Here is a 26,513-nt window from a genome sequence, read left to right as displayed (position 1 = left end):
CACGCCTGCTTCCGGAACAAGTCCGCGTTTTTCCCCTAATGAATCTGGAAACTTGCCCTCAACATCCACCGGTCCTGGGGCAGAAGCCACTTCAGCCATTCCAACGACAACCGTCTCCCCTGGTGTGTCAGGGCTGGCGACCTCATGGCTTGCTACTTCTAGGGCAGGAGCAGGTGCAAGTTTTCCAACGCTGACGGATTCTCCACGTAAACCGGGCGCCACCATGTCCTGGGCCACCCAGTCTGAGACGGAGGCAAGTTCAGTTGTTCCAACCCTGACTGTTCCCCCCCGATGAACCACATACGAGAGTCTCCTTGGTCACCCGCCCTGCCGGGTCCAGCCCAACGGTTCCCGGGACAGCTCCCAGTGCTTCCCATGGTGAATCGGGCAGCGCACCCTCGGTGGCCACCAGTCCTGGGGCGGAAACCGGGTCAACTCTCCCGGTTAGGCCTGGCCTACCTGTTGTATCAGGGGTGGTGACCACACAGGCCACGAGTTCTGGGGCCGAGACCGGCACAACGTCTTCACCTTCGCCTGATTCCCAAGTTCCTCTGGAGGCCACAGACTCATGGGCCACCCACCCTGGAGCACAAGCCAGTTCAGCGGTGCCAACGATGACTGGTTCCCCTGATGTATCGAGCTCCGCGAGCTCACTGGCCACCAGTTCTGGGACAGAGACCGGCACAACTTCTTCACCTTTGCCTGATTCCCAACCTCCTCAGGAGACCACAGCCTCATGGGCCACCCAGTTTGGCACAGAATCCGTGTCAGCCTTTCCAACTCCGACTGTTTCCCCTGATGAACCAGATACAAGAGTCTCCTTCAACACCCACCCTCCAGAGTCCAGCCCAGCTGCACCCAGGACAGCTCCCAGTGTTTCCCATAGGCAACCAGACAGCGTGCCCTCGGTGGCCACCAGCTCTGGGGCAGAAACCAGATCAACTCTTCCAGCTAGGACCGTCCAACCTGCTGTCCCAGGGGTGGCGACCTCACTGGCCGCGAGTTCTGGGGCTGAGAGCAGCGCACCTTCTTCAACGTTGCCTGATTCCCAAGGTCCCTTGGGGACCACAGCCTCACGGGCCACCCAGTTTGGCACGCAAGCCGGGTCAGCTGGTCCAACTCCGACTGGGCCCCCTGGTGAACCAGGCTCAACAGTTCCTGTGGTCACCCATCCCCCAGAGACCAGCCCAGTTGTTTCCCAAACAACCCCCAGTGTTTCCCACACTGAATTCGGCAGGGCAGTCTCAACAGCCACAGGTCCTGGGGCAGGAGCCAGTTCAACTGTCTCCACTCGGAATGTCTCATCTGCTGGACCCGCGACGGTGACCGCACAGGCTACTGTTTCTGGGGCAGAGACCAGTACAACTTTTCCAACTTTGACCACTTCCCCCGATCAACCGGAAGACACACCTTCACGGACCACGCATTATGGGAGAGAAGCCAGTTCAGCTGGTTCAACTCAGACCGATTCCTCTGGGGAGCCAGATACAACAGTCCTGTTGGTCACCCTTCCTGGGGAGACCAGCCCAGCGGTCTCCAGGACGATGCCCGATGTTTCCCATGGCATATTAGACAGCGTACCCTCACGGATCGCCAGCCCCGGCACAGAAGCCGGGTCAGCTGCTCCCACGGTGACGGTCTCCTCTGGTGTCCCGGATGCGGTCACCCTAGAGGTCCCTGGCTCTGAGACGGGTGGCAATACAGGTATTCCAAGCCTGACTCTTTCTCCTGGTGGAGCAGCGACCACAGCCTCACTGGCCACCCATCCTGTGGTGCACACCGGTTCAGCCAGCCCACATCCAGCCGTCTCCTCTACTGTGCCGGGGCCGGTCACCTCACTGGTCACCACTTCTGGGGAAGAGACCAACAAAACTTTTCCAACGCTGACTCATCCCCCACATGGGCCAGAGACCACAGGCTCGTGGGTCACCCATGCTGAGACAGAAGCCAGGTCCATTGTTCCATCTGTGACCAGCCCGCGTGGTGAGGAGACAGAAACGGCAGCCCCAGGGTTCCTTTCTGCGGGGACCAGCACGCCTGCTTCCGGAACAAGTCCGCGTTTTTCCCCTAATGAATCTGGAAACTTGCCCTCAACATCCACCGGTCCTGGGGCAGAAGCCACTTCAGCCATTCCAACGACAACCGTCTCCCCTGGTGTGTCAGGGCTGGCGACCTCATGGCTTGCTACTTCTAGGGCAGGAGCAGGTGCAAGTTTTCCAACGCTGACGGATTCTCCACGTAAACCGGGCGCCACCATGTCCTGGGCCACCCAGTCTGAGACGGAGGGTAGTTCTCCTATTTTACCTTTTACTGTGTCCCCGGGGGAACCAGATAGACCAGTTTCCTTTGTCACCCATGTGGTAGAGACCAGCCTAATGGTGTCCCAAACAACCACCAACATTTCCGATAGTTTTCCAGAGCCCACAGCCTCTGTGGCTACCAACTTTGGGATAGAATCCAGTTCAGCGTTTCCTACTCTTACTGTCTCTCCTGGTGTACCAGGTAAGCTGACCTCCCAGGTCGCCATTAGTGAGACAGATGCCAGAACAGCTACTCCATCTTCAACTCTTTCTCCTAATATACCAGTGACTACAGCCTCATTGGTCACCCACCCCACTGCAGAGACAAGCACAAGTTCTCCTGCGTCAACTCTTTTTCCCCATATGCCAGGCATCACAGCCTCACCATCCATCCAGCCTGGGTTGGATGTTAGCGCACCTCTTCCATCTGAGACTGCTTCCCTCAGTCCACCAAAAACTGCGTCCTCTCTCTTCACCACACTTGTGAATGAGGCCAGCAGAGTTGACCTGGGTCCAACAGCCTCACTCCGCGTTCCTGTGGGAACAGGCTCCCTCTACACCCGTTCTGAGACAGGCCTCAGTGCGACTATTTCAACTTCTACTCTTTTCCATGGTTTGTCAGGGGCCACAGGCTTCCTGGCCCCCAGCCCTGCATCAGAGGCTGGTACAGACATTCCAATTCTGCCTGCTTCCCCTGAGGTTCCCGAGCCTTCCCGCACCCCTGCAGCCTCCGGTAAACCTGACACTGTAACTTCCTGGAGCACACAAACCTCACCACCTGCAACCTCAGCTGGACTCCCAGAGTTTTCCAGGACTGTGACAGGCAGCACTGTGACCTTGAGTACATTTAAAACCCTTCGTGAAGGATCAAGTCCAACCACTGTCCCAAAAACTACAGCCCTTGAGACCACCAGCTTAGCAGCCACAGGTTCCAGCCCTACCATGGCCAAGAGGACAACCACCTTCAGTAGACTGTCTGAAAGTCCTTTTGTCCCTGTGACCACACCTGAGATGTCCACATCAGCCTATGCAAGTGTGACTTCAGGAACAGGTAAGAATAACTTTTTTATTCTATCTAGCTGTCATATATAGTTTACCCATTTAAATGTACAATTCAGTGGCATTTATTATATCCACACTGTTTTGTAACCATCACCACTGTCTATTTCTACATTTTTGTCACCTCAGACAGGATCTGTTTATTCATTAGGCGATAACTCCCCTTTCCCTGCTCCCCCCTGTCTCCCAGTCCTTGGTAACCTCTAATCTACTTACTGTCTCCATGAATTTTCCTGTTATAGTTATCTCACATAAGAAATTATACAATATATCTGCCCTTTTGTATCCTGCTTATTTTAGTTAGCACAGTGTGTCCATGATCTCTCCATGCCGGAACATGTATCAGAACTTTATTCCTTTTTGTGGATAAATAATATTCCATTGTGTGGCTAGACCACATTTTCTCTGTTCATTCATCCATTGATGGAAAATCAGGCTTTTTCCACCTTTTGACTATTGTGAATCATGCTGCTATAAACATGGATGTACAAGTATCCATGTAAGTCCCTGTTTCCAATTCTTTTGGGTATATACCGCTGGTCCAAATAACGTCAATTTTTATTATAACATTGATGATATGCCTTATGAACTTAACCCCTTTTCATATTAATTAGTTTATCATAAAATTGGTTTCTTTATACATAGTTTCACCTAAAGTTGCAGAACCTATTGACAATATTACATGGGGACTTGCTGTACTAGAAAAGGAATTGTTGGGTCATTTGCTGTATTAGTTTGCCAGAGCTGCCATAACAGAATACCACAAACTGGGAGGTTTCAACAACAGAAACTCATTCTGAAGGCTGGAAAGAAGAATGCATGCAACACACACCTTAGAGTCATCCCATGTGAGGGGGAAGGAGCTGGGGTATTTAATCCTCCAACTCCCACCTGTCACTGTTGGGCCTCAGAATTTCCCCAGGACAAAGAGATGCAGGTGCTGGCTTGTGCTAAAATGGTTAAGAGACAAGGGGAAGTAGGAATAGGCTGACCAACGCCTCTGAGTTTTCCCAGGCCAGTCGCAGTTCCAAGCCGAGAGCCTGCATTCCAGAAACCCACATGGTCCCGGGGACACAGGGGTGGTGGGTCACCCTGTGAGAAGGGGTCTTGGACAGTGACTGCCACACGAGGTATCTCACGGAGGACAGCCCAGCCGGGCCCCACTCGGCACTGGAGCGAAAGCATGTCCTCAGAGTCTCCCTCCCGCCCCCTGTCCCAGGCCTGACTCAGGACTGACCTCACTTTACTCTCCCCTTTCATGCAGCTGCAGTTCCTTTCCTGATGCCTTTTACTGTCAACTTCACCATCACCAACCTGCACTACAGGGAGGACATGGGAAACTTGGGCTCTGAGATATTCAGTGTCACTGAGAGATCCCTGCAGAAACTGGTGAGAGCACCCCACCAATACCCGCTTCACCCCAACCCCACCACACCCTGCTGTTTTGGTCCCTCCTACTCATCTCCCTCTCATTCCTTCTCAGCTGGGGCCCTTGTTCAAGAACAGCAGCATCGGTTCTCTCTATGCTGGCTGCAGACTGACCTCGCTCAGGTGAGACCTTCTTCTCTAAAGCACCCACAGAAACCCTACTTCTTTTTTTCTTGGCCCTTCACACCCTGGTCCATGATGGCTACTTGGGCCTTTGCTGAGAGGCAGTGTAACAGTCGATCTGAAGTGCCTGAGTTCGAACCCCTGCCCTTCCATTTGCTAGCTGCGTGACTTTGGACAAGTCACCTCTCTGTTCTCCAGTTGCACTGTCTATAAAATGGTGATAGTAACAGTGCCCTACTCTCGGAGTTGTTCATCCTTCATCGCTATGCCTGCCCCATTGTGAGTGCTCAGTTAAAGGAATCTCATAGCATCTCTACCAACTGTGTTCCCAGGGTCCTTACACTCTCCTGGTCCCAGCTCATATCTACCCTGCAGGGGACAAACTCTGGACACTGCAGCCCCACAGTTTATTCCCTGGAAAGAGGTTGGGATTTTCCATAGAAAGTCTTACTGAAGCAAAGGGAGAAACAAATAGAATATTGAGAACCAACAGGATATACCGCGATCTTAAAACTCCCACATGGACCTGAGCTCTGCAGAAATGGCCTGTCTTCTCTTTGCCTACATCCACAGTCGGTGTCCTCTGAGGTCAGTGGGCTCAGGACCCTTTCCTTACACTTGATGACCCTATGGCATCACTGTGGGCTCCTCTATCCAGTAACCCCAAATCACCCTGCCAGATGGGGGGCTCTCTACCCACTTCACTGCATGAGGAGAGATTCCTGGTATCTTGTGGATCAAAGCGTCCTCCAATAAGCGGAGACCACCATACATGTCCCCACCTCTCCATAATATGGGGAAATCAATAGTAATATTGCTCATAGTACCTGCCATCCAATAAATCAGGGTGATTTACATGTTTTCATTCATTTCATCCTCACAACAATATTATTATCTGACCTGCAGAGTACTTGAGCAGCTTGCTTAAGTAAAAAAGCTAGAATTTGAACCTGGTGTTAGAATTCTTCCTATTAACCACAATATCAGCCTTTGGATTTAGGGTTATATCTGCCCATATTAACTGTGCTAGAAATTAAAACAGAAAATTTATACATTTACTCATTAATAATAATAAACCTATCACATGTTAACATATATGACATATTTTTATAAACAATAACTATACCTCCTCCCAAAAAAGAAGTACAATGAGAAGAGGGCCATTGTACATTTTTGCAAATCTTTTTAATGCCTGGTTTAGTAGAAGATACCAGGGCATCCGTGTCTGCATTTAATATTTTACAATATTTCATCTCATAGCCTCTAGTAAAGAAGTATCACCATAGGCTTTTGAGACAATGAATGTGAAAATAATGTCTTGGATTATTATGAAAGTAGTCTTAATACTACTGTGAAATTAATTAATTTCATAATTAAAATGAAAGTGGACTCCCTGGAATGGTTTTGGGAACACGAGAGGTCCCTGGGGCACACGCTGGGAGCTGCCGCACGACACCGTGGTGTATTAGTAAAGTGCGAATGCTTTGACCAGCATGGATCACAGCAAGCAGAATTCACAGGCAGGGGAGGAAGGGGTTCCTCCTCCCTACCTGTAAAGCCTCCACTTTGAGGGAAACATTTGAGGGCCGGCTTAAATTCAGGACAAAATAATTTTTGAACCAACTGACCTTCTTGCTTCTTCCCTCGTTTTCCTCCAACCTTGGCTGCCTGCTCAAAACGTGTTCCCAAAGGGCTGACCTCAGCCTTGGGGTTGGCCACCTTGAGGTAAAGTCCCGCCTCTCAGGCTCTGTGGCGGTTGTTGCTCAGCGTCACAACTGGTCAAGGGGGTGATCACATGCCTTCCCCAAGGCCTCCAGTCCTCTTGCTTTTCCCTTCCACATGCTGCCTGCCCCCAGGGGATTTTTTTTCCCCCAGGGAGCCCCACACTTCCAACCTCACGACCAAGCAGGACTAAGCTGCTACTGAAGGGACACCACCTGCATTTGCTTTCATGAACGGACAGGGAGTGTCCTGGGGGCCAAGACAGTGAGCTTCAACCAATTAATGAAAAGATATGGGGACTAGAAGAAGAGCAGTACCTAACCAGGGGTGTCCAACCCGCGTCCCGCGGGCCGCATGCAGTCCGGGATGGCTATGAATGGGGCCCGACACAAAATCGTAAATTTATTTAAAATATGAGATTTTTTGATGATTGTGTGTCACGACGCAGTTCATGGGTGGCCCAAGACAACTCTTCTTCCAGTATGGCCCAGAGATGCCAACAGGTTGGACACCCCTGAAGGTGTAGTAACCTGTAAAACTGCATTTGAGGAGGGGAGTCTGGATCCTCCCATCAGAGAGAAGTAGATGTGTTTTAGAAAGCAGATGAAACCCAGGGAAGAGTGCTGATGTAAACACGCAGGGGCATCCCTGTAGGAGGGAGTGGTCCAGCCTATTCACCTCCCATATGTCTCGATTCCCATGTCCCTCCTTCCCCAGGGCTGAAAAGGAGGGGACAGGCACCACAGTGGATTTGATCTGCACCCACCACCCGGGTCCCACAGGCGTCGGGCTGGACAGAGAACGGCTGTACCGGGAGCTGAGCCAGCAGACCCGCGGCGTCACGCAGCTGGGCCCCTACAGCCTGGACAGGAAGAGTCTCTTCGTCAGTGGTGAGGCGCGCTGCTGCAGGCGGGACGTCCTCCTGCCCCCTAGATGGAGTCTCCTTGGAGTGCACTTCCCTGTGTACCCGGGTTTCTCTGCACCCCTAGAATTTCCATGGGGGCTCAGGTATCTCCCTTCATAACAGCTAAAAACCCCTTTTAAGATCTGGAAATAAAAGTTGGCTTTAGGCTTCTTCATCCCAGTGACCATTTACAGAAGCCTGAATGGAGCAAGCAGACATCAAGGAAGGACAAGGGTAGAGCAAGCCCATGGCAATCAATGCAAGAGCCAGTGGTCCCAATGCAGTGACCAGGCTGCCCCTTTCACTTCCTTAGGACAGCTTGTGGTCCTTCCCCATTCTCCAAGGGCCAGCCAGAACTACGCCCCACCTGACACACAAACAACAAAGCTGTTAGTAATGCTTTTAGCATTAAATTCCTTTGCAACCATGCTCTGCAATAACACCCACAATAACACCCACACTAAAGGCTAATATTTATTGAGGGATTCCTATGACCTTGAATGCTGTATGTGTTGTGTATTACTAACCCTGCCCAAAACTCTCTAAAGTATCATGTGTATCTTACAGAAGAGAAAACAAGGCTCGGGGAGGAGAATCCATTTTCCCAAGATGAGATAATTAACAAGTGGTAGTGTCAGGAATCGAATCCTAAACTGGCTCTGAAACCCAGGCCCCCTAACTACTAGGCTACACTGCAGACTAACCCAGCAAGAACATGCCCCAAACCTCGGGATGGAGAGGCAGACCAACAGGCGTCTAATGGAACAATTTAATCTACAGCTTGATTAATTGTGTCCCCATTATATCACCATGGACATTTTCTTATTACCTGGATGAAAACTTGTATTGGATTTCATGAGTCCTTGGAGTTTACTTAGAAGTAGCCGTCACCTGTGTGGGCTTTGGTGAATCATAGATCTCGCTCTAATCGAGGCCTGGCCCTGCCTTTACCTTGCTGTGTAGCCCCAGGCCAGCCATGAGACCTCTCCGCGCTCCAGTGTCCTTTTCCAGAATGGGATTATTATTTATTTATTTACTTACTTACTTATTTTAGAAAAGTCACGTAAGATTATTGTGAGGGTCAAATGAAATAAACCTGAATAACCCAAGTAAATCACATGACTCCACTTGGCCCAGTCTCAGAGATAAGTTCCATTTTAAGAAACTAGTCAGACCATCCAATATAAAATCAGCCAAAGTTTACTTGAATTACTTTCAGAGCATCAAGGGGGATCCAATTCATGGTCCAGATCCTTACTTATTAAAATCCCCTTTTTCCTCTCATTTTTCAACTTTATGGTCTCTGAATGATTCCTCTGCAAGCCCACCTCTCTCTCTCTCCATCTCTCTCTCTCATTATCTCAATTCAGCATCACAGAAGCCTGAGAACTACATTGTCACAGATCAAGCTGTCTTTGGAGAGTTGGGTAGTGGAAGAAACTCAAAGAGTAAAGACAAAGTTATAGTTAATAGGTAAAGAAAACACAAAGAAGGCTGGAAACACTCAGACACAATTGTTGTCCCTGTTATTCATTTGATAAGTGGCTGTTCTTCCAGGCACTTAGTAACCCCCCAAACATCATTATTGTCTTTCTGGTTACTGATAACGAGGATGAAATCGCTATTAGCAGAGTGTCAGGCAGTTAACTCATAAAGAATACTGTTGCTATTGATTGATGTGTCTCAGAGAAAGCACTGAGGAGGGTTTGCATGCTTGTGTTTCTATTTCTACCCCTCACCACCTTCTTAACCTCCTCCCACCCTCTTCCTCTTCTTCTGTGCCTCTCTGCAGGTTATAGCCATCGGTACTGGACCCCCACCACTAGCAGTGAGTAATAAGAGCCTGATATCCTATGTCTCTGGGACCCTCCTTCCCTAAACCTAGTCCCCAAGAGGGAAGCATCCTCCATCGTCCAGGTTGTCAGCCCCAGAGCAGCCGCAGCTCACCAGAAGCCTCAGATTACAGATGCAAATCCCCATGAACAGCTCTGCCCTCCCATTGCTTCATGACAGGGCACAACAATTTTTATTCACACTGTATTTTCTTTCAGCCCTAGTGACCTCCACATTCTCTCCAGGACCCCCAGCGTCTCTGAGCCCCACCCCCAGCTCTACAGGTAGGAATCGAACCTCTGAGTCCCATTTCCCATTGAACTTCAGCTCTCATCATTCTGTGGCTGATGAATTTCTGCACAATCTCTACCATGATGCCCACCCAGCACAATCTGCCCCACTCTCTCCCTCGCTCCCTAATCTCTGGCCGCAGCTGCCTCATTTCTTTTCCTGCGGGACCCAAACATCCTTCCATCCTCAGGCCTTCTGCACTTACTGTTCTCAGAACTCAGCTGTGCCTGATTCCTCCCTGTCCTCTGAATCTCAGCCCAGTGTGCTCTTGCTCAGAACACCATTTCCTTCGTGGCGATTACTATGATTTGGATTTCTAGACTGCTCAAGTCTTTGCGGCCCAAGGCAGAGCACAAAAAATCTCAGCACCTCCTCTTCCCACCAAAATGCCTACAGCTTGTCAGCCTTTGAACACGCTGGGATGAAGGGGCTGAGGTTCCTTTTGGAGCTGACGTCACACACCTAGCATGGAGGTCCCTCCTCCCCTTTGGCAGGCTGAGGAGGAGGGGTGCCCCAGATTGCCTATATCAGGCCTCAACAACTGGACGCTATGGACCGAGAGATAACACGCCCCACCCGTCCAGCTCAGGCCTAAGATTGTGATGGGTCTCCTCTCTCCCTCCCTCCAGCTGCAGATGTGGGCCCAGCCCCAGTGCCTTTCACCCTCAATTTCACCATCACCAACGTGCTCTACACCCCAGACATGAGCCTCCCAGGCTCTGCGAAGTTCAACTCCACTGAGAGGGTTCTGAATCACCTGGTAAGAGCCCATGGATGCCTACCCTGGCCTTCCTTGTTCTTGTCCCACCCAGCCTCTTCAGCTTACCTCCCTCTCCCTCCGCTCCAGCTTGTTCCTTTGTTCAAGAACACCAGCATCGGTCCACTGTACTCTGGCTGCAGGCTGGCCCAGCTCAGGTAGGACTGCCCTTCCTAACACATGTGGAAGGGCATTGTCACGGGCAAGCTCACCCGGCAGTGAGAACCTGAACATGACAACTACAAAGCAAGAATCATAAATGATGGGGGCCTTTCAGGGATGCAGACTTGGAAGGCATTGCCTCTGGCTGAGTGCATCAGAGAGGGCTTCCTGAAAGAGGTGTCTGTCAAAGGTCTTCAATTATTTGCATAAGCAGATCCACAGAGCATTCATGCTGAATGGTCAGAAGATGCAGTGTTGACTCATTAAGCAAACATGAAAGGATACACCTTCAGGTAACACCCTGTGACAGATGCTAAGGGCGCTGAGAGAATCACTCATGGGCTCTTTCCTCAAAGTTCCCGCAGCCACCATATAGGGAAAATGGTGGGACATCCGTAATAGTGATAATAAAAAAAATTTTTCTGATAATAAAAAAAACTAAAACTAAAATAAAATAAATACACTTAAACAAAACACACAAAAAATCATCACATGAATGGGGTTAACACAATGATAAAGCACCACTTGGGGGCCATAGGAGCCCAGAGAATGGACTCGAAGCTAAGCCTGGGGAGTTGAGTGGAGGCTGAGGAAGGTGCTGCCCCAGGTACGTTTTGACAGTTAAGTGGGAGAAACATTGGCACAGGTATTTCAAGGGATGGTGTAGCTTAAGTAATGGGGCGGATGTGAGAAATATCCTGCTGCATGAGAGAAGTTCTGTGACACTGAAGAGTACAGTGTGGGGAAAATGGCAATTGAATAAAAGATAAAAGGAAAAGGAAGGAATAGAGGAAGGTAGAAAGAGGGGAGGAAGGATGTAAGTTGACTGGGACACTGGCCAAGCAGATGGATGGGTGCACAGGAATGTAGTTGCGTGACAGGGGAATTGCAGGATGAGTTTTGAGACGCAGATAACATCAAGCGTCCAGGTCGGAGCTGGGGTTAATGGCGCACTAAGGGATGTTCGTAGGATTCGGCACAGCAAAAGGCTGAGCACCAACGGTCTCCATGTCCAGATGCCTGAAGTCCCATCCTGTTTCTGTCACTAGTCCTGTGAGGTTTTGGAACTTCTTTAACAACACTATGACTTTGTTTCCTCAATTATGAAGTGGGAATCACATCAGAGTTGATCTTAGAGAGTTACTGTAGAGAACAAAAGAGACAGCAAATGTAAAAGTGGAACAACCAGTAGGTGTTCCATAGTATTAGTTATACTTATTCAGAGCCATGGGGAACACGGAGTTGTAAGCAGAGCCCTGACATTGTATCATTTATTTTAAGTTGAACGCTGGTAGAGCTGGGCATGGAAAAATTTGAAGGGATGTTGGGACAGAAGGTGAGGAGACCAGTGACATGTTGGACCCGACCTGGATATTGCTTGGATTGGGGGAGAAAAGGTGAGGGAAGGTTCAGGAAACCTCTTACATCTCTGGCTCTGGCATGGATATGGAACATGGGAGAAGGAGCAGGTTGTGTGCTTTTAGGAGGGGAGATGATGAGCTTAATTTGAGGTATTTGAATCTAAGAGGTCTGAAAGACACCCTAAAGCTGCTGGAGCTCAGGGGAGAGGTCTTGGCCAGACAGAGTGAGGTTAGACCTCATGGTAATAAAACATGGTAGTTGAAACAATGACCTCAAATGACCCCAGAAAAATGAGAGGCAAGAGAATAGAAGCTGACTGAGGATGAAGCCCTGAATATTAGACACTTTATGGAGTGGGAAGGTGCCTCGATGACCAGCACCCAGGAGAGAACGTGCCTGAGAAGCCAGTCAAGACCCAAAAAGAGGAATATCATAAAGCTCGGGGGAAACAGGTCAATTTGAAAGAAAGAGTTGAGTGAAGTATATAATTCCCCCTTATCTCTGAATGTCCCTATTTCCCTAACCCCACCACCACTCTAGGATGGAGAAGAACAGGGCAACAACTGGAGTGGACATCGTCTGCACCTACCACCCTGACCCCATGGGCCCTGGGCTGGACATAGAGAAGTTGTACCAGGAGCTGAGTTGGCTGACCCATGGCGTCACCCTGCTGGGCACCTACACCCTGGACAGAGACAGTCTTTACGTCAATGGTGAGCGTCTGTGCTGAGAGCTGGAGTCTCTTATAGTCTCCTGTCTCTCTATACCAGTAGTTCTCAGCTGGAGGTGATTCTGCTCTCAGGGGCCATTGGGAATGTCCAGAGACATTTTCATGTCATGATTGGAGGGGTGCTAATGACATCTGGTGGGGAGAGGCCAGGGATGCTGCTAAAGATCCCACAATGCACAAGGCAGCCCCCTACCATGAAACATTATCTAGACCAAAATGTCAATAATGTTGAGGTTGAGATAGTGCTGTACACAGATTCAGAGTTCTGGTACAAACCTAGCATTTCCTTGGGGGCTCATTTTTGAGTGCTTAACATGCCACAGGAGGTCAATTTTCTTTCTTCTTTCACCACCTGGAACGAAATGTTTTCCCCTCCTGTCAGAGCCCAACAGGATCACGCGGACTCGAGAGAGGGAAGTGGGTGATGCACGCCCTGCAGCTACGCCTTCCCCAGGGGGCAGCGGTGCCCAGTCCAGCCCTCACTCTACTTCACTCTCTCCATCATGACAACTTACGGCCATTTCCTGGGTCGCCAAGGGCCAGCCAGAATGATACTCATGAAACTTGTCATGAAATAACACCACACTTAGCAAATACACCACAAATCATAACTGTACTTAACACTGTTGGCCACAGTGCCCCTAACAGCAGTGCTAACACTGAGAATAACTGTAATAGTGGCTAATTCTCACCCAAACATTCTTATGTGCCAGGAATTGTGACAAGGATTTCATTTGTATTATCACCTATTAATCTTACTCTAAACCCTGTGAGTTATAATACTCGTTTTAGGGAGCCGCCATGCATTCAGACGGGAAGTCATTGGCCCCAAATAATCCAGCCATGACACATTGGCAGAGTCAAGACTCAAACGCAATATTGAGTCTAAACTCCAAGTTCCTAACCACAAGGCAACACTGAGGACCATTCAGATAGAGAAAGCTCAAATCTTAGGACAGGAAAGAGCATTAATGACCACTAGCCTAACAATCTAAATTAATGCTTAATTAGTTATTTACCCTCTAGATCAGCTTGACAGTTCCTTTTACCTGTGGCTTGAAATATATATTTGTATTGACAATAGCACATCCTGCTCTATGTCCATAGAAGATTTAACTTCAGGACCGGGACCGAGACCGGAAGCAGTGGTTAATAGTATCTGTTTTGTGTGATGCTGAGCAAGTCATGTAACCTCTTGAGGTGCTAATGTCCCATTTATAGAATAAACATACATACCAGGCAGGACTGTTCTGAAAATGAAATGAGATCATTCAGCAGTAACCCAAGAAAATCCCAGGGCGCCTCTGGGTCCAGTCTTTGCTCACCTCTCTCACAGAGCATCCAAGGAGAGGCAATCCATGACCCAGAGAAATACTCATGAAAAATTCTCGTTTCCCTAGTTTCTTTCATGCTCCAAGCTTTACACCATCCACCTGCCCTCCAAGTCTCTTCTCTTTTTTACTATCCTTCCCCATCTCCCAGGTTTCTCGAATAGTGCCCAGCACACGTACCTTCCCTTTCCTCCATCTCGCTGGACATTTACTTCACACGCCACTCTCTCAAGCTGCTGCCATTTCTCTATTATCCATCACCAGAAAACCAGAAACAAAGCTAGAAAAATAAAATGACACAATCATAAAATATTATGAAGAGAGAGAAGCTGAGAGAACATGGATAAAATCACCTTAATGGATTGAAAGAATACAGATGAGGCTTGGAACACACACTAGTACATAAAATTGCCCCATTACCCTTGTAATGGGTTCAGCATTATTTCTGGTGCATAGTACATTCCCAATAAATACAGGCAGCTGTTACTGTATTTTTATTTGGGCAATAATAATGGTGATGATATCATTATTTTCAAAGGACAAGGCCACCAAGTGAAATGAAGCCATTAGCGTTCATTTAGGAACCTCAGAAAGTTTGTTAATGCATTTTGTCTCTAGGTCTACCATCTCCTCCTCCTTAAATCTTACCCATCCAACAGGACTTCTTCACTCTTTTCTCCCTTCCTGCAGGTTATAGCCGTCGCACCTGGACCCCCGCCACAAGCAGTGAGTATTCAAAACTGAAACGTCAGTCAGTGCCCAGAAGACCCTTATTCCCCAGAGCGCATTCCTCAGGAAAGGAGCTACTGGTGTCCCCTCCAAAGCGTCCAGCCCCGGCCTCACAGCAGCCTGTCACCCACCCAAGGTCTTGCTCTGAGTGAAGATAGAAGCCCAAATTCCAATGAACAGCTTCTGCCCCTCATTCCTTCAGGATGGGACTCAATTATTTCTCCCACATTTTATTTTTTCCTCAGCTTCAGTGACTTCTATGTTCTCTCCAGAATCTTTCACATCTTTATGACCCATTCTCAGCTCTACAGGTCAGACCCTGCTCTTCGAGGTCTACAAAACTTTACTTCTGTGTAGTCTGGTCCCTGTTAACTATCCAGCCTCAGCCTTTACCCTCATTCTATCTGCATGTAAACTTTGGCCACGTGAGATATTTGTGTGTTCTTCTAGTGCCCTAACCTTTGGCCCTTATACTGACCCTTTTTGAAAATCCACTCTTCTTGGCATCTTAATGCCTTTCAAATCTCGGGACCATCATCGCCTTCTCCAAAAGACCTTCCCAGACAATCTTAAATGAAGTGACTGGGCAGGGTGGGTTTTTGGGGGTTGGGTTTTTGTTTTTTGTTTTTTGTTTTTTTTTTGAGTTTATACTATTTGGAATTTTCTAAGCTTCTGAATCTGGAAATGTAAGTTTTTAAGAAATGTGGGGAAGTTTCAGCCACTATTTCTTATTTTTTTTCCTGCCTTTATCTCTTTCTCTTATTCTGGTCCTCCAAAGAAATGCTAAGGCGCTGTTCATTTTTTTTTTTTAAGATTTTATGTATGTATGTATGCATGTTAGAGAGCAGGGAAGGGAGGGAGAGAAACATCAATGTGAGAGAGTAACAGTGATAGGTTGCCCCTTGTATGTACCCCATCTGGGGACCAAACCCGGATCCAGGCACATGCCCCGACTGGGAATCAAACCGACGACCTTTTACTTTGAGGGACGACACCCAACCAACTGAGCCACACCAGTCAGGATGGCTCTGTTTATTTTTTAAACCATTTTTTTCTCTTTCTTCTTCAGATTTGATAATTTCTATTAATATATCTTTAAAAATCACGAACCCTTTCCTGTGTCATCTCCATCCTGCCCATCAAGTGATTTTTTTTTTTTTTACCTCAGATGCTGTATGTTTCAGTTCTGCAACTTGCATTTGACTCTTTTTCAATAGTTTCCCTTCCTCTGCTGAGAACATCTATCTTTACACTTATTTTAAATGTGTTTATCTTTACCTCGCGGAGCGTAGTTCTAACAGCTGCCTTAAGGTTTGCACCTACTAATTCCAACACCTGGCTCACCTTGGAGTTTGCATTTGTTACTTATCTTTCCCTTATTGATTGGGTAGATTTTTTTTTTCTGATTCTTTTAAGTCAAATAACGTTGGATGGTATTCTAGATATTGTAAATTATGCTTGTGTGTACTCTGCGTGCTGTTATCCTCTTGGGGATGTTATTGTTTTTGTTTGTTTGTTTTAGCAGGTAATAAGCTCTCTCCTCTCTGGCCCACAAGAGCACTGTTTCCTAGTTCTATTTTGTCAGAAATAGTAACTTTATCTACCTATGCCCTCACATAGCTCCATAGCAGGGACCTACCTTCAGTAAATCTGTCAGAGAAAAGAGTTTTTAAAAAGAGTAAAACTCTGGGTTTGTGTGTATGTATAATTGATTTAAATTTTTAAAGTTGCGGTAAAATATACATAACAGAAAATTTACCATTGTAAGTGTACAGGTCAATAGTGTTGAGTATGTTCACCCTGTTGTGTAACTCATCTCCAGAACCTTTTAATCTTAAACTGAAGCTCTAAACCCATTTAAAAAATAACCTCCATTTTCCTTTCCCCTCGGGCCCTGGCAACTACCATTCTACTTTCTGTCAGTAGGCACTTAACAGCGCTAGGGACGTCCCGCAGGGCTGAGGGGCAGTTACGCAGTGCAGTGCGTGTTCCTTTGTTTCCCAGAGGGGATGCGGACTCCCCGGTTGCCACGGGAGCGCTCCTCCGTGTGACCTTCTGCCTGAGCAATCTCCTTTGATAACTCAAGAACCCCCATAGACCCTCCAGTGTGCAAACGCGCTTCTTTCCTTGGCATCTGTGCATCCCCGGGAGGGATCTGTACGCTTGCCCGAGGCACAAAAGCCCTTCTCCACACAGAGGACTGACAATGTCCCTCTGGCTGAAGCTAATGGAGATTCAAGAGTCTGGCTATTTATCTAGGCCCCCACCAATGTCTCAAAATCCCCCTAGACCCTGAGAAGCAGTTAGCAAGCCCATGTTCTAGAAATGTGGGTATAGGTATCTTCCCAAATAAACTGCAAGCCCACGAAGGCACAGACTGGACCTTTGATTTCTCAGTCCTTTAGAAACAAGATATAGTTGCCCCTGAACCACTGCTGTTGAACTGTGTAGACTTGGAGTCTCCCTTTGGGATAAGGGCTTGTGTCCTCGCCCTGTATCTTGGACATCCCTCCCCTGCTCATTTCAGGTTACGCTCATCGGAGCTCAGCCTCCACCCCCAGCGGTGAGTACGCAGGGCGCTGATGACCAGGCGCTCCAGGCCCTGTGGACGGCAGCCAATCCCCCGCCCCAGGGCCTTGAGAGGAGAGGAAGCCGGACGACCTGGCCGCCTCACTCACCTCCCCCGCATCAGCGGCTTGGGCTGGACAGGAAAGATGCACAGAGTCTCTCGTGCCACACTCACAGTCTCCATTCTTACTCCAGGCGATTTCTCTTCAGCCGCTATGACCTCCAAGCTCTTCCCAAGGACCTCGCTGGCACCAGCCCCCTTCCCCAGCTCCACAGGTAGGTGGCCTCTCTCAGCCACCTCTGGGAAGCCCCAGAGCTGGAGCCCGGGAGTTGCAGAGCAAAGCTGCTGTTTAGGGAGCCTGGAGCGGCCACAGCACCCTCTGCTCTGCTCTGAACTCCTCGAGAGCAGAGATGTGCCTTCCTCATTGCTCCTGCTGCTGACCTTGGACAATGTACTTACCCTCTCGGTGCCTCAGTTTCCTCACCTAAAAAGTGGGAATAATACTTCATAAGGTCGTTGTGAAGGTTAAATGAAAATGTGAACAACAACACCTAGCACTGGAAGTATCAGAATATTTAGTTCAACAAATATTTTTGGGCACATGCTCTGTGCTCAGCAGAGGGAACAAGATGTTAAGTCAGGCATGGTCCCTCCGCTTGCCCAGTTTGCAGTGTGTTGAGGCAGATGAAATTAAACACTCAGTTACAATTGATAATAACTATAAAAAAAGAGCCCTGTTGTTCAACACTCACTACTTTTTATTTCTGAATTTTCATTTTGATACAAATGTAGATTCACAGGAAGTTGCCAGAAATAGTGCAGAGGTTCCTGTACCCTTCACCCTGTCTGTCCTCCATGATTTACATCTCACATGGCTACAGGCCAAAGCCAGGAAATCAACAGTGTCAGAATCTACAGAACTCAGATTTCAGATTTCACTATTATATGTACTCGTGTGTATGCATGTGTGTGTAGTTCTGTGCCACTTTATCACATATGTGGATTTTTGTAACCATAACCACAATCAAGATACAGAACTGTTTCTTCACCACAAAAATCTCTGTGCTTCTCTTTTGTAAGTCACACCCAACCCCGCCCAACCCCTGCAAACTACTAATCTATAAACTGTGTTCCTAGTCTTGTTATTTTGAGAATGTTGTATCAGTGGGATCAGATAACACGTGACCTTTGGTGACTGGCGTTTTTCACTCAGCATAATGCCCTTGAAATGCACTCTCATTTAACAGTCATTGAACCTCCATAATTTTCTCACAAAGTATGATTTTCCTCATTTTACAGTTAAAGAAATGGAGGTACACACAGGTTGAGTAACATGCCCCTGGTGTTACAATGGTGAGGGGCTAAGAGAGGACTTGAAGCTAACAGAGAATTTACCGTTTTAACCATTTCTGAGTGCACATTCACAGTGTTGTGCAACCACGGCCTTCACCTGTTTCCAGGACTTTTTCAACATTGCAAACAGAAACCCTGCCCTCATTAAACGCTGACTCCCTGCGCCTCCCACCCCAGCCCCTGGTAATCACTATTCTATTCTACTTTCTGTCTCTATGGATTTGCCTGTTCTAGGTACAGGAGAATTATACAAATACGTGTCCTTTTGTGTCTGGCTTCTTTCACTCAGCATAACGTTTTCAAGATTTATCTACAAGGTGCCATGTATCAGGAGTTCATTCCTTTTCATAGCTGAATACTATTCCATTGTATGGATGGACCACATTTGTTTATCCATCATTTTTTCATGGACACTTATATTGTTTCCACCATTTGGATATTATGTTCAATAGCTATGAACATTTGTGTTCAAGTGTCTGAGTCCCTGTGTTCAATCCTTTTGGGTATAAACAGGGGGGTAAAGTTGAGAGGTCTGGTAATCTTTGTTTAACGGTCTGAGGAACTGATTTCCACCAGTATTTCCACCAACAATGCATGAGTGTTTTAATTTCTCCACATTCTCAGCAACACTTGTTATTTTCCTTTTTAAAAATAGAACAGCCATTCTAATGGATGCACATGCTAGTACATTTAACAGCATCTTGCTTTGCTTATTCTATAGCCTTCTGTCTTTGGTCCAAGGTCACTTACCTGCCTACTTTAAACCCCCGCTTCCTCAGACCTGCACCCTTTATCTCAGTCCCCAGAAGTTGTCTGAGAGTCCAGCCCAGGCCAGGCTCAGGTGTGGCCTCCTTTTTCCTTCCCCCGCTGCAGCAGCTGCCCCTTCCCTGGTGCCGTTCACCCTCAAGTTCACCATCACCAACCTGCACTATGAGGAGGACATGCGGCACCCAGGCTCCAGGAAGTTCAATGCCACAGAGAGGATCTTGCAGGATCTGGTGAGGGGCCCGCCCACTAGCGTCAGCCCCACCCACCCGCTTAGGCCCCGCCCTCACCTCCTCTACCCTATTCACCTTACCAAAGCCCCGGCTCCTCCTGGCCTCCCTCAGTGGCTCCTTCTCACCTCCCCTCTCCTCCCTCGTAGCTCAAGTCTGCGTTCAAGAACAGCAGTCTGAGACTACTCTACGCAGGCTGCAGACTAGCTTCACTCAGGTGAGACCCTCCCCAAAGAACACAGCCCGCCTAGGGGATGGACCCTGACCTACGGGCTCCATGGCTTTGAACAGCTACTGCCCATGGAAACTAAGCATCGAAAATACTTACAACAACAATAGCAGCATCTAGAAATTACTAAGACCCAGGGCACTGGGCTCTTACTGTAAAATTAATTGCATCAGTCCCTGCAACAGCCTCGTGTGGCGAGAGCAGAAGGTGAAACTGAGGCTCAGAGGGATTCAGTAGCTGGTGCCGGCGTCACAGAGAAATCCCAGCATTTCGGGTTGTAGACCCCTAACACCTCGCCCCTAGGAAGCACTGTCTCCTCTGCCCACGTGATGACCTTGCAGGGTATGGAAAACACCAATCTGACAACCTCTCTAAAGGAACTTGCCCGGAGAGCCTAAGAGGGGAGAAAAGCTGGTGTTCCAGAGAGAAAGCGAGCTCCCAAATGGGCCGGGCTCAGCCGACGGGAGCCGGCCCTGCCCTGCCCAGGGGTGGCTGGGGTTCAGGCGGACACATCCCCTCAGAGGAGCTAAAAAGGGCATTGGGATGCTCAGGCCTGGGGTGAAAATGGGTTGACGCTGGTATAATGCACAATATACATTATCAAAATCGTAATCTATATAACTTAGTGTGTACACATGCATGTATGTATGTTAGGTATAGGTATAGCAGGTAAACTGTATAATTTATATATGGACAAGATATAATGCAATAATAAACTATAAGTAAATATATATCATTATATATTAAATATATATGTTTATTTATTATATATTTTATTTATTTGTGCTTTATATAATATATAATATATACTATACTTGGTATAATAAAGATTGTGGGAAATGAGCAACACAGCCCATAGGGATGCTTTGAGGATTAAATCACATGAGTACAAAATACTGGGCCTGCTGCACACTTAGTATTTAATAGATGGCAGTGGTTACTACGGGAGGCATTCCATCACGGCCCTGAGGCAGGGAGCCCCTTTCTCTCTGGAGAAGGGTGCTGCTACAGGGAGGCTTTAGGTTGGACGAGTCACACTTTTAGACACACCAACCAAAAAGGTATCTCTCTCTGGCCATTTTGTCCCTTGAATTGCTTTAAAAATGGCCCAGCTCTCCTGGTCCATAGGATCTAGAGAGAGTAACTTTAGCCCTCTGATCCCACCATTTGAAAACTCCTGCTCTCTGAAGGAAAATGTCACTTGCTGGCCATGCCAATGGTCATCTGTCCTGGGGCCACCTCCACCCATTACAGACTGACTCGAAGCACCTGGTTGTGTCTGCCAGGGTCTGCAACAGGACTTGGCCATCTTGGCTTCATTTGGCATCTCCCAGGATAGTCTACCCCCTTCAACAGTGCCTTCTCTGTCTGTCACACACCAAGTGCTCTCAGAAGCGTCTGTCCCAGGCCCTCAGGAGGCTTAGAGTCCCATGGTTTTCTTTTTCTTTTTTAAAGATTTTATTTATTTATTTTTAGAGAGGTAAAGGGAGGGAGAAAGAGAGGGAGAGAAACTTCAATGTGTGGTTGCTTTTTGTGTGTCCCCTACTGGGGACCTGGCCTGCAACCCAGGCATGAGCCCTGACTGGGAATCGAACTGGTAACCTTTTGGTTCACAGGCCAGCGCTCAATCCACTGAGCCACACTAGTCAGGGCCCGTGGTTTCCTAACTGTTTGTTTATGGAGGTCATCTTCCCGAGGCAGTAGGTTCCTTGTTAACTAGAGTCGCCCAAGCTCCTGTCTCAGGGGCTGGCAGAAAGAGGGAAGGAAGGATGAACGGTGCAGAGATAGTTGGACCAACCATGCGGAGTTTCTCACCCAGCCCTGAGAAGGAAGAGGCAGCCACCAGAGTGGACGTCATCTGCACTCATCACCCTGACCCTGAAGGCCCTGGACTAGACCGAGAACGGCTATACTGGGAGCTGAGACAGCTGACCCATGGCATCACCACACTGGGACCCTACATGCTGGACAGGGACAGTCTCTATGTCAATGGTGAGCAGCTGCAGCGTGGTCTCTTCCTCTTTGTGGGGCACTTGACTTGAGATTTTTCTGACCTGGCCCTTAGGGGCTTGGCCATGTGCGCTGAATGGACCTCATGGTTTGTCCTTCATCTTGGACTCACTTCACCCTGAGGGCCTGATGGGAAGGTGCTGAGGGAGAGCCCCTAACAGCCTCTGTCTGCCCCATGAAACCCCCTCCTTGTACCAGGGTAACCCTGACCATATCTGGTCCCCCACCTCTCCCTTAACCCTTACTCACTAGCCTCCCTCGCTCTTGCTACAGATTTCACCCATCGGAGCCCCACACTTCTCACCAGCAGTGAGTATACAGTTGATGTCCCAGTGCCACCCACAACACTGGCGGTGGGGGGCGCTCCTGGGAGGGCACAGGTTATCTACTCCCCCGCCCCCACCCAGCTCCAGAGGGACTCCCAGCTCCAGCCCCACATGCAGCGAGCCCAGTGATAAACCTCCTGCTGCGTTTCTGCCGTGGGAGCGCCTTTCTGCTTTCACTGACAAGGGCTTTTCTGCAGCGCCTGGGACCTCCCCGGTGGACCTAGGGAACTTGGGGACCCCATCTTCCTTCTCCAGCCCCGCAGGTAAGCGCCAGCCAGTGGCACATCTGTTAGAAACTGCCTGGTGGGTGTTAACGTCTCTGACATTATTCACTCAAATAAAGATGGAAAGTCATAGTAAATCGAATAATGAGTCAATCAACAAACTTTATGAGCACCTACTGTATGCTGGGTCCTGGGGATACATCAGGGAACATGAAATTTAAAAAAAAACACACCTGCCCTCCTAGATATTATATTCTTGTCATATAAGAATGAGTATTGTGATGATGGTGACAATAATGACAGCCATGACGGCGGCGGCGGTGATGGGGATGGTGATATGGCTGATGGTGGGGACGATGAGGTGGCGGTAATGATAATGGTGATGGTGACAAAGGTGGCGATGATGGTGATAAAGCTGGTGACAGTGATAATGGCGGTGATCGAAAGATAACATAGCATGTGACGTCTTTAAGTGCTGAATATGGACCAAGTGCTATGCTCAGCATCTAACTAGTATTATTTAATATGCCTTTAAAAACTTTGTATCATCACAGGCAAGGAAGGCAGGGAAACCTTTGATTTATCATTTTAAATCTTGTTGCTTATTTTTAAAAACAAGTATATTGCACACTCCTGCATTTTCTCTGTATTTGAACGTCATGTTTATTTCCGTTGACATCACTATTAAGGAAACCCGCCCTATGGAGCAACTGTGTCTTCCTCCTTTGTGCTCCTGAGTGACTACTGCAGTGACTTGCTCATAGTAGGTCTACAGGCAATACGTGGATTCTCCCAGGAAAGAAAGGAATGAAGTATGATTCCTTGTGATGTGTGGAAACACTCCTTTCCTTTCATGGTTCTCATCTTCAGTGACTCTGTCGGATTCTACCCAGGAAAAATGTACGGCCCCCTTCCCTCGTGCACGGCAGACATCACTAAATGATAATAGCATCCATTCTTCTGCACCCAAGACAGCTTCAGAATCCTTATTAACAAAATTCCTCAGGCAGTCGCTACCATGTCAGTGGTGTTGTCACAGGATTCTGGGGCAGAATTCAAGGAAATTAGGTCCTTAGATGATGTGTGAGTGGCTCTTTGGTCTTCCGGGGAAGGCATCTGTGTGTTGGAAGTTCTCAGCTCAGGCTCAGCTGGGTCATAAGTGAGAACACCAGTTTGGCCCAAACCTGCTCAGACTCGCAAACTAGCTGCCTGTGAGCTTCAGCCGACCGGAGGCATTGGGAGAGCAGTGGTGGGCAGGGCGGGAGATGGGCCAGGGCGTATCTTCTCCTCCCTCTCTGCTTCCTGTAGCACCTCCAGCGGGGGCTGTGTCCCCTCCATGGTCTCAGCTATCTCTGGTATGCCTCTCTCTCGTCCCTCTGTCCCGTTAGCCCTGTGGGGCTGAGGGAGTCTTGATTTTGTTAATCTCTGTCTGTAGTTTTGTATTAGATTCCTCTGTGGGAATACTGACATAAATTCTATTTTCCTAACTAGAAATATCTGTGCCCAGTGGTGATGGCACATATATTTGATGTGATGCTTCATGCATAGCTGGTGCTCAATAAACATTTGCTCAATGAATGAATGAATGAACTAAAATTGTAACTAGGAACCAGGGGCATGAATCTGGTCACATAACTGGGCCAATAAAGTCTTGGCGTCACATTAGGAAACTCCGAATCAGAGCTTCTTGGAGAAGAACCAATTCCAGACACCCAGAGCATCGGGCGTGACTCACGTGGTGGACTCTGCCTGCTTTGGATTAAGAACGAAGCCAGGGGGAGCCCCCTGGTGGAGAAGCCAGAGCCCATGTGTGTGAGGGTCCAGAGGCTGCAGGCTGGACTGGAGAGTCCTCGCAGGCTCAGGATAGGTCCTCTCATCTGCCTTCCAGTTGCAGCAACAAGCCCTACCCTGGTGCCATTTACCCTCAACTTTACCATCACAAACCTGCCATACGTGCCAGACATGGGACGTCCAGGATCTGCAAAGTTTAATATGACAGAAGAGGTCCTGCAGCCCATTGTAAGAGCCTTGAGATGCCTGCTGTTCACCCCTCTCCACCCCGGCTTTGCCCCCCTCCCTTCTCCTTACCTCCCTCTTATTTCTCCCCAGCTTGGCTCTTTGTTCAAGAGCAGCAGCATCGGCCCACTGTATTCCAACTGCAGGCTGGCCTCACTCAGGTGAGATGCTCAGGAGTGGATGCTCACATCCGTGCCTCCCGGTTCCGTTTCTGTTCTTCACCCTGTGCGTGCTCCCCACCTGCCCAGTGCAGCAGGCTCTGGGTACCTGTGACGCCACATCTACCGAGCCTCCTTCCAGTTCCTGTTTCTCAGGCTTCTGTTTTTTCTTCCGACGGGTCCTAACAAAGGTATAGAATCTTTCCCAGGAGTTCGAGCCTCCTAATTTCCAAAATTATACTGTACTGAGGAATGCTTAAAAAGCAAAAATGAATAGTCCTTTTGGCACGCCCATTTCTTAACCGACATTTAAGGTGCTCAAAGGCGATGCCAGATCTTGGGGCTGCCCCCGCCTGACTGTCTTTCCTCCTGGGCCTGTTCTGAGAGTGAGGCAGCAGGAGGCCGGCATGTGAAAGGTGAACAAACATTGCGCCAACTTGAGTTTTAATCCATCTTCTTCATCTCTTGATTATTAGTAAATGCTAGATAGTTTGCTTTTTTATTTTTTGCCTTCTCAGGAAGATTATTTCAGCTTTGTGGCTTTTCTAGACATTTCATCCTTGCAGCCTCCCCCATCACTAATCCTATACATGTTCCCATACCTAAGCTCCTCCCCACCCCCAGGCCCGCGAAGGACGGATCGGCCACCAGAGTGGACATCGTCTGCACCTACCACCCCCAGCCCACAAGCACTGGGCTGGACAGAGAGCAGCTGTACAGGGAGCTGAGCCATGGGACGCATGGTGCCACCCAGCTGGGCCCCTTCGCGCTGGACAGGAACAGCCTTTATGTCGACGGTGAGGCTCCGTTCCACTGTCCCATGCAGGCTGTGCACTCTGGCTCATGGCACGCACTGTGGACCCCCTGTCCTCCAGGGTGGCTCTGAGCTTGTCCCAAATTGGCTTACACCTTTGGTTGTTTCCCTCAGAAAGATACATACATTCACAGCTTTTCCAGAGATATATTGAGAGATCGGACAGAGAGGGGAGTTGGGTACAGGTGGCAGAGGGATGAAGATGTCAGATGCCCTGATAGAGAAATTCTCTCCTGTGCTCTAGTGACATTCTTTGAGGTTTGTCTATAGGGTCTGCATTTTGAGGGTGCTCCAAAACTATGGCTTAAGTGGATTCATAGACACTCAATGGGCCCCAGATTCTTGGCACTTTCTCCCAACCCCCATCCCTCTAACTCCTCACCCTCTTTCTTCTTCTGTTTCTGCAGGTTACACACCCCAGGCCCTGACCTCCGCCCCCAGCCGTGAGTAGTCATTTGGGCCCTCCTGTCGCTTTGCCTTGGTGCCCATCCCTTTTCTCTGCTATCCTTGCTGCACTTCTCTGAGAAAGAAACAGTCAGAAATCTTCAGTTTTTCCACACCTTCACGCTCCTGCTCAGGAAGGAGAAGCCTGGCACAGGCTTGAGGACAGACGGGGCAAAAGGTCTGAGGGTCCCGTGACGGCCCTGTTTCGCTGGAGAAGCCCTCATCCACCACAGTCAACCCGCTGTGTTTTCTTTTCAGCTGCTGTGGCCTCCACCATCGCCCCAGCAACTTCAGGGACCCCAGTTCCAGTCTCCATAGGTAGGGGCTTCCCTTGTGTAATGACCCAGTGAAGAGCCAAGACCGTTTCTTCATTCATTCAATAAGTATTCATTTAGCACTTACTGTATCAAAGGCCCTCCCATGTGACCCATGTGAAACAGATTACACCACTGCCCCCTCCCCTTACTGCATCTCCTGCCTCAGAGATAAACAGGAAATGATGCCCATATCAAGCCCCAGGCATGGGCATCCCGCCTTTGGCGTCCAAGCTGATGGGGTCCCTGGAGCAGGCAGGGGTTGTGTTCCAGTGACCCTTTGCCCCACACCTGGTCCAACACTGACTCAGGGCGTGGCCTCTCCTTCCT

General features: G+C 48.7%; 1 protein-coding gene across 1 annotated transcript in view; it reads left to right on the top strand.

Moving 5' to 3' along the window:
* Positions 1-26,513, top strand: part of MUC16 (mucin 16, cell surface associated) — a 70,837-nt gene that overhangs the window by 11,783 nt on the left and 32,541 nt on the right. Inside the window, exons 6-27 of the mRNA XM_054562133.1 lie at positions 1-206; positions 361-3,351; positions 4,624-4,748; positions 4,843-4,910; positions 7,350-7,522; positions 9,329-9,364; positions 9,588-9,653; positions 10,290-10,420; positions 10,508-10,575; positions 12,482-12,654; positions 14,693-14,728; positions 17,495-17,575; positions 19,527-19,651; positions 19,798-19,865; positions 21,697-21,869; positions 22,161-22,196; positions 22,411-22,476; positions 24,326-24,456; positions 24,547-24,614; positions 25,236-25,408; positions 25,833-25,868; positions 26,128-26,187. Coding sequence (XP_054418108.1) covers positions 1-206; positions 361-3,351; positions 4,624-4,748; positions 4,843-4,910; positions 7,350-7,522; positions 9,329-9,364; positions 9,588-9,653; positions 10,290-10,420; positions 10,508-10,575; positions 12,482-12,654; positions 14,693-14,728; positions 17,495-17,575; positions 19,527-19,651; positions 19,798-19,865; positions 21,697-21,869; positions 22,161-22,196; positions 22,411-22,476; positions 24,326-24,456; positions 24,547-24,614; positions 25,236-25,408; positions 25,833-25,868; positions 26,128-26,187 — 5,090 coding nt within the window. The remainder of the gene's footprint in view (positions 207-360; positions 3,352-4,623; positions 4,749-4,842; positions 4,911-7,349; positions 7,523-9,328; positions 9,365-9,587; positions 9,654-10,289; positions 10,421-10,507; positions 10,576-12,481; positions 12,655-14,692; positions 14,729-17,494; positions 17,576-19,526; positions 19,652-19,797; positions 19,866-21,696; positions 21,870-22,160; positions 22,197-22,410; positions 22,477-24,325; positions 24,457-24,546; positions 24,615-25,235; positions 25,409-25,832; positions 25,869-26,127; positions 26,188-26,513) is intronic.

Source organism: Pteronotus mesoamericanus, unplaced genomic scaffold, assembly GCF_021234165.1.
Source record: "Pteronotus mesoamericanus isolate MK-2021 breed Mesoamerican mustached bat unplaced genomic scaffold, CSHL_Meso_final scaffold_636, whole genome shotgun sequence".
Lineage (NCBI taxonomy): Eukaryota > Metazoa > Chordata > Mammalia > Chiroptera > Mormoopidae > Pteronotus > Pteronotus mesoamericanus.
This window is presented reverse-complemented; position numbering and strand designations above follow the sequence as displayed.